Here is a 7444-nt window from a genome sequence, read left to right on the forward strand (position 1 = left end):
TATAGCAGGGATTGTGGGGCTGGCACGGGATCGGGCAGTGTTTCATTCTGCTGTGCATGGGGTCGCTATGAGTCGGAAACGACTCGACAGCACTTAACAACAACAACTTGTGGTGGTTATGTTTTTGTGTCAACTTGGCTGGGCCTGTTTGAGTGGTGGGGCTGCTGGTGGTAGTTATTCCCCATGATGAGACTGGCAATCAACTCCATGGTGGGATCTACAACAAGCAGCTGAGTAGCTGCTTTCGGTATGTGGTCTGCTTCCCATATATAAGAAGCAGCTTTGGGGAATGGTCTCTAGTCTATGGTACACTTGGACCCTGCACATAGCTGCGTCATTGCTCAGCAGCCTGCCATGCTCTGCCGACCTGGGGACTTACAATGGACTTGAATTAATGGCCTGCCGTATGATTTGGTAATATTGGGACTCTGCCTTTTTATTTGTCAACCTTGGGCTTGTCAGCCTCAGCAGCCAGCAGCTGAGTGAATAAACGCCTCTAGCTTCAGTGGGCTGGGAGCTGGAGGCAGAGCTGAAGCCCAAGGCTGAGGGGCTTTCACCCAACCCCTAGAGCCTGGCACTTTGAAATTGGACTTATAGGCTCCAAATTGTAAGAATAAACTCCTGTTTGTTAAGGCCTTCCCATTTGTGGTCTATTCTTGTCAGAGCAGCCCTAGGTAACCACAACACAACCAATGTCCCAGAACTATTTGCAATTTGCATATGAACTCTTGATTGGAAAATGGATTTGCTACGTAAACTTTCATCTAAAGCACAATAAAATGTTAAAATAAAACAAAATAAATTGATACAAGCTAGCACATTAGGACATTTTAGACATAGGTAAGAATACAGCTGACCATTATTAGTAATGTTGATATTAGGATAACTGACAGTCAAGTTAGACAGAAAACAGTTTCTTACTTTATACTATATCAAAAAATGTAAAAAGCTCTTAGAAGCAAGTCACAGCATGAAAAAATATTTGCAAATGACTCAGATCCATAATTTATGAAGAACCGTAAGTCAATGAGTATGTGATAAACAATGCAACAGAAAAATGGACACAGGGCTTAAACAGATCCTTCCTAAAACAGGACACCCAAATGGCCAACAAACAAACGCAGAGGTGTTAAACTTCATTAACTGCTGGGAGAATGAACATTAAAACTAATAAGATACATACACACCAGAATGGAAAAAATGTAAAAACCTGACAGTACCAACTGTGGATGAGAATGTGGAACAACCAGAATTCCCACTCACTGATGGTGGCAGTGTGAACTGGTACAATCAAATCTGTGAAACCATCTACTATTTGGGAATAGCTACTAAATCTGAACACACATATGACCTATGACCCAGCAATTCCACTCCTAGGTATACACTCTACAGAAATGCATACTTATGTTTACCAAAAACACATACAAGAATGTTCATAGCAACACTATTAATAATAACCCAAATCTAGAAATTCCCAAATGTCCATCAACAGTTGAATGGATAAAATAAGTTGTGGTTCAATGACATATTCAAATGCTATACAGCTATGAAAAGGAGTTCTGGTGGCATAATGGTTAAAGGATTTGACTGCTAACTAAAAGGTTGGTGGTTCAAACCCACCAGCCACTCTGTGGGAGAAAAAGGAGGCAGACTGCTTCCATAAAGAATTACAGCCTTGTAAACTCTGTGGGGCAGTTCTGTTCTGTCCTAAAGGGTTGCTATGAGTCAGAATTGACTTGATAGCAGTGGGTTTGGTTTTGGATATAGCAATGAGAACGAACTACACATATGATATGGATTAATCCCTCAGATATTATGTTGAATGAAAGAACCCAGATACAAAAGAATACTTACTATATATAATTTACATAAAGAACAAGACTAATCTCTGCTGTTAGAAGTCAGGCTAGTGGACAAAAAATGGGGACAGTGATGGGTAAGGGGCCTGGAAGAGGCTGCTGGGGATGCTGATAGTGTTCTCTTTTTTGATCTGGATCAAGGTGACACAAGTGTATTCAGTTTGTGACAATTTCATTGAGTTATATATACTTATCATAAAAACCAAAAGACAAACAACAAAAAACCCCAAACTCACTGCCATCAAGTCGATTCCAACCCATAGTGACCCCCTTTGAGTTTCCGAGGTGGTAAATCTTTATGGAAGTAGATTGCCCAGTCTTCCTTTTGTGGAGTGGCTAGTGGGTTTGAACCACCAACCTTCTGGTTAACAGTCAAATACCTTAGGTGCTATGCCACCAGAACTCCTTACACTTCCCATAGTGCTCTTTTTTTCAGGGCACATTATACTTTACTGCGAAGTTTTTTAAAATAACAACTTTCAGGAACTCTTGCTGTCTGCTCCTAGGCCTGGGGACAGCTTCCTCATTTTAACTTCGTAAAAACCCTGACAGCAGTGGAGGCAGTGGGACCCCTATGCAGAGAGCCCCTCAAACTTTTTGGATGAATATTTTCCAAGCCTGAGTTCACATAAATAAATTTAAGCAGTATTTTTATACAAAATTGCTTGCAGGAGAGGGGGTGGAGGGTGAGGTAGACTTTAACTGCACCAGTATCCATTAGCACCCCCACACAAGTTATCCTAAACAAATTTACAATGTATTTTAACAATAATGTGTTTAATATGCAAACATGGCTTCAATCATTCCATATAAACTTCAATGTAAGAGTCCTGTACTGTGTAAAACTGGCATAAGGATGGTGTCTGACCTCCTCAACCTTCACAAGAGGGAAGGAGAATCAAGATCAACAGCCCACGGTTGATTCGTATACGGTAGAGGTCAGACATGTCTCCTCTCTCCAACTTTCTTTTTACTAATTCTGACACCAACCCTCCCTCCCATGTCACTCTCAACTTCTCTGCCGGGTTCAATAATTTGTTGCAATGACCACACAGAACTCACAGACCATACTTAAGCTCACGGGGTTTACTAGGGAAGTAACATTACAATTCAGGATGAGAAACAACTCAAGATACAGTTCTTCTTCAGGACAGCTTCCTCTCAGCCATGCCCATAGCCTCTCAGCTTCTGTCCTGGTCTAGCAAGTGTTACAAAGTTCCTTAGCTCTGCCATTAAGTGCTGGGAAACTCCCAGTCGGCCAGCAAACCTCCTAATTGAAGGGGCTCAGCTTTCTTACTCTGTGGGCCAGAAAGCCTCTTGCCAGTTTCCTGGTTCTGCTGCCTCCATTGACACAGTTTCTCTGCAGCTGCCTCTTGCTGTCTTTCGCTGTCTCTGATTTCTCTGTCTGTCTGTAGCAGGTTCTAAGTGCAGGGATCCCAGGTTCAAAGGACGTGCTTCATGCCTGGCTCTTCTTTCTTGGTGGTCATGAGGTCCACCTTTCTGCCTCTGAGATGGCTCATTTTAAGCCTCGCTGGATGGAAAACTGACCAATCCTCTCCTCATTAGGGTTCCATACACCTTATTTGCATGGTCCCAACCTGACAAAGGTACCATGCACCTTATTTACATTATTAGCAAGTTATCCAGTCCCCTTGGTAGGACACATCACCTCATTTGCAATAGTCCCATTTAGTCATTTGGTGAGAGTTACAAAGACCATAGCCAGAAGAGCCATATTAAGTAATTTACTGAACTAAAGATTGATACTCGACGGCACATAACAACAACAACAACAACAAAGATTGATATGCAAACAGCTTCAAGACAGGTGTCCCAGCCACTGACTCCTCTCCACCTCCCTTGCAATCAGATCACCGTCTCCTAAAACCTCTCACATCTAAGAATTTTGCTTGAATGCCCACTGGCCTGTTGACTCCTGGTTTGACTTTTCTGGTTTAAGAGACAGAAGGTGGAAGCATTTTGACTGTTGTTGTGTGCTCATCAAGTTGATTCTGGCTCAAAGCAGCCATATAGGACAGGGAAGAACTGTCCCACAGGGTTTCTTAGGATATAATCTTTACAAGAGCAGATCACCAGGTCTTTTCACCCATAGAGCTGGGAATGGGTTCGAACCACTGACCTCTCATTTAAGAGCCAAGTGCTTCACCCACTGAGGTGGTTATGACATTGGGATGTGGCAGAAGGAAGCAGTCAAGGCCTCACTGGATGACAGGTGCTCAGCAGGGTTCTTCTGCCAATCAGAAGAGTTTAACTCTCCACCGACAGCAGAGCTCGTTTTATAAACCAGTGCAGATGATCAGTCATTCCACTACTAACTGAAAGGTTGGCAGCTGGAACCCACTCAGGGCATCTCAGAACAACGGCCTGGTGATCTGTTTCCTTAAGGAACGCTAGGGAGCACGGTTCTACTGTGCCACACATGGGATTACCTTGCGATTGGACCACAACTGACTGGGTTTGTTTGGTTTTAACTCTCTTACCTTTGCTCTTCTCAGCTCTTTACAAATCCCATTTCAATCCACTCTACCCCTGCTGTTCTTCACATCCACAAAACCCAGTGTAAGCATATGGTTCAAACTGAGTTTCAGTCACCTTCCTGAGCTTGCAAAACTTTAACTTGATTGCATTTTCACCCTCATGCCATTAGACTGAGTGAACGTTTATTTATTCAAGAGAGGAAATAAGAGGTGGGGTATAAATGATGAACCGATTTGTAAATTTATTCAATAATGTACCAGCATTATGCTGAAAGTTACAGGAAATGTAAAAAAGTTAATGTGTGTAACTTGATCATCAGATCGCGTCATTTCTACATAAAACTGTTCAATTTCTTCCTACGCGAGAATAAAAACCAGACAACAAACACCTGGAAAAAGAAACCTCTTAAAACTACTATTTTGATTTGTTTTACCAAATTATTGTGAAGTTATTAAAAAATGCAAAGGTCGTGGGATTGTAGAGTTATCTGTTAAATAGAGGGCTTACCCTCCGTAGCATCTCCAGTTACAGCAAACTCTCATGCACCCCCACACATCAAGACTTTTCTTTCGCACAACGCTTCTCTACCAACTGGCGAAAACTGATAGGTCCCTGGCCCCCCCTCCCTCCCAGCCAGCTTAGGAGCTCTGGTAGCATAGTGCCTAAGGCACTTGACTGCTAACTAGGAGGCTGGTGGTTCAAACCCACCAGCCACTCCTCGGAAGGCAGATGGGGCAATCTACTTCCGTAGTGATACTTCCTCGAAAACCCAAGGAGGGGTCGCTATGAGTCGGTCCGACTCCAAAACACATGACAACAGCAACAACCCAGCTCCCTCCCTCCCAGCCAGCTCAGTCCCACTCAGTCCCACCCATTTCCTGCCTGGCGGTTTTCTGACGTCAGCGGTGCGCCGGAGAGGGAGAACTACGGTACTTGAGGCGGAAGTTCCCTCAACGGAAGTGATCTCTGCGCGGATCGTGGGTAGAATGGTCGTGGGAAGGCTGTTGCCAAGGCTTTTGCGGGCACCTCCCAGTCCCATGGCACAGAGTCTACTCGAGGGCGCGTGCCCCTCAAGGGGCATGCACGCGGAGCGCGGCCCCCGAAGGCTCTCCGTCGAAGGCAACATTGGTAAGGGCCGGAATGTGGCTGCCACGCCTTGGTCTCTGCCGTGGAGGTTCCTGAGATGGCGGGGCTGCCTGTTCTGAGCTGCCTTTTACCTCCCAAGCGCACTTTGAGCCGTTGGCTCTTTGATTTTTAGGACTTCAGGTCCCAATAACTTCCACTAGCTTGTTCTAGTACTCTCTGTAAAGGAGATTAGCAGATAATTCCATATTGAAGGCATTCTAGTAGCAAACTAAGAACTCATTTTATTTATTCAATAAATAATTTGGTGAGCCACTTCCATGTGGCACGCACTGTTCTTGATTCTAAGGTAAGGATCAAGTGAACAGAACAAATAAAACTCTTTTGTCATGAAACTAATATTCTGGTGGGGAGAGGTAGACAATAAAAACATACATTAAGCAAAGTAAACAATATATTTGATGATAATGAGTGTGCTGGAGGAAAATCAAGGATGAGAGATTGGGAAGGGTAGTTAAGAAAGCACTCACCAAGAAAGTGGCATATGAGCAAAACACCTGAAGGTGAGGGACTGAGCTCTATGGATAACTGGGAGAAGAATTTTCTAGGCAGAGGGAAGAGCAAGTTCAAAAGGCCCTGAGATGGAAATTGTGTTCAGGGGACAGGGAAGCCAGTGTGGCTGAATGTAGCCTAAGCAAGGAGAAGAGGGTAGAGGTCAGAAGGGTAAGGGGTGGTCAGAGAGAATAGGCTCTCCAGTCCATTGTGGGCTTTTTCTCTGATTGAGATGGGAAGTCATTGGATTGAGCAGTCAAGTGATATAATTTGCCATGAGTCAGAACTGACTAACAACAATTACCAAAAGATCATTCTGGCAGATATGTTGAAAGTAGAAGGAGTCAGGAGGTTATTGCGGTAATTCCATTGAGTTATGGTGAGTTCGACCAGAGTGGTAACAGGGAAAGTGGCAAAAAGTGGTTGGATTCTAGTTACATTTAAGTTACATAGTTTGGAGACAGATTGGTTGTGGGGTGTGAGAGAAACAAAGGGGTCAATGAGTACAGATATTTTGCCTTCAGCAACTTGAAAGACAGAGTTCCAGTTTCTTAAATGGAGAATATGGGGAATAAAGAGGGGGGATGTTGTCAAGATTTTGGTTTTAGACTTGTTAGGTTTTTATATGCCTGTTTAGGCATCCAAATGGAGACATTGAATAGGCAGTTAGGTATATGAGTCTGGCATTCGGAATCTTTCTGGTCTCGAGATAAAAATGGAGATGGTAAAGGTAAAGCTATGGGAAGGATTGAGCCTTGGGGTGTGCAAGTGTTACAAATTGAGAGTTGGGGAGAAACCAGCAAAGGAGACTGAGAAGGAATGGCAACTGAGATAGGAGAAAAACCTAGAGATATCTGGGAAGCCAAATGAAGAAGGTGTTCAGGTGGAGGGAATGAACAACTCTGTAAAGCCATTGGAGTAAATGAGTATTGGAGGACTTTGTGAACTTGGAAAGAACAGTTTTTAGGAGTAGTAAGTGTGAAAGCCTGATTGGTTCAAGGAGAATGGGGAGGTGAGGAATTGGAGACGGTGGGTTAAGACTATTTGGAAGAGTTGCCTTGGACAGGGGAGACATGGGGTGGTAGCTTAAATGGGAAGAGCAGTTGAGTTTTATGTGGGAGAAATTACAGCATGTTTGTAAGCTGATGGAAATGGGCTTGTAGAGAAAGGGAAAATTGGCAGTGCACTGGAGAGGGTAGAATTGCTGGAGGGATAGCAAAATATATCAGCACCAACTCAGGTAGGTATAAAGGGAATTTGTGGAAGGTCTTTTGATTGTGTTAGTTTTTTCAGTGAAATAGGAAACAGGGTCATCAACTGAGAATACACATAAGGAGAGGTGGTGGTTGTTAGGTGCTGTTGAGTTGAATTTGACTCTTAGGGACCCTATGTGACAGGGTAGAACTGCCCCATAGGTTTTTCTTGGCTGTAATCTTTTTTTTTTTTTTTTT

The 7444-nt window shown here is 43.6% G+C and overlaps 1 protein-coding gene across 1 annotated transcript in view; it reads left to right on the forward strand.

Moving 5' to 3' along the window:
• Positions 1-5344: 5344 nt before the first annotated feature.
• The window catches only part of DGUOK (deoxyguanosine kinase), a 47510-nt gene continuing 45410 nt past the window's right edge, over positions 5345-7444 (forward strand). Inside the window, exon 1 of the mRNA XM_007952623.2 lies at positions 5345-5486. Coding sequence (XP_007950814.1) covers positions 5345-5486 — 142 coding nt within the window. The remainder of the gene's footprint in view (positions 5487-7444) is intronic.

This window comes from Orycteropus afer, unplaced genomic scaffold (assembly GCF_000298275.1).
Source record: "Orycteropus afer afer isolate SDZICR_OR568_19922 unplaced genomic scaffold, OryAfe1.0 scaffold00354, whole genome shotgun sequence".
Lineage (NCBI taxonomy): Eukaryota > Metazoa > Chordata > Mammalia > Tubulidentata > Orycteropodidae > Orycteropus > Orycteropus afer.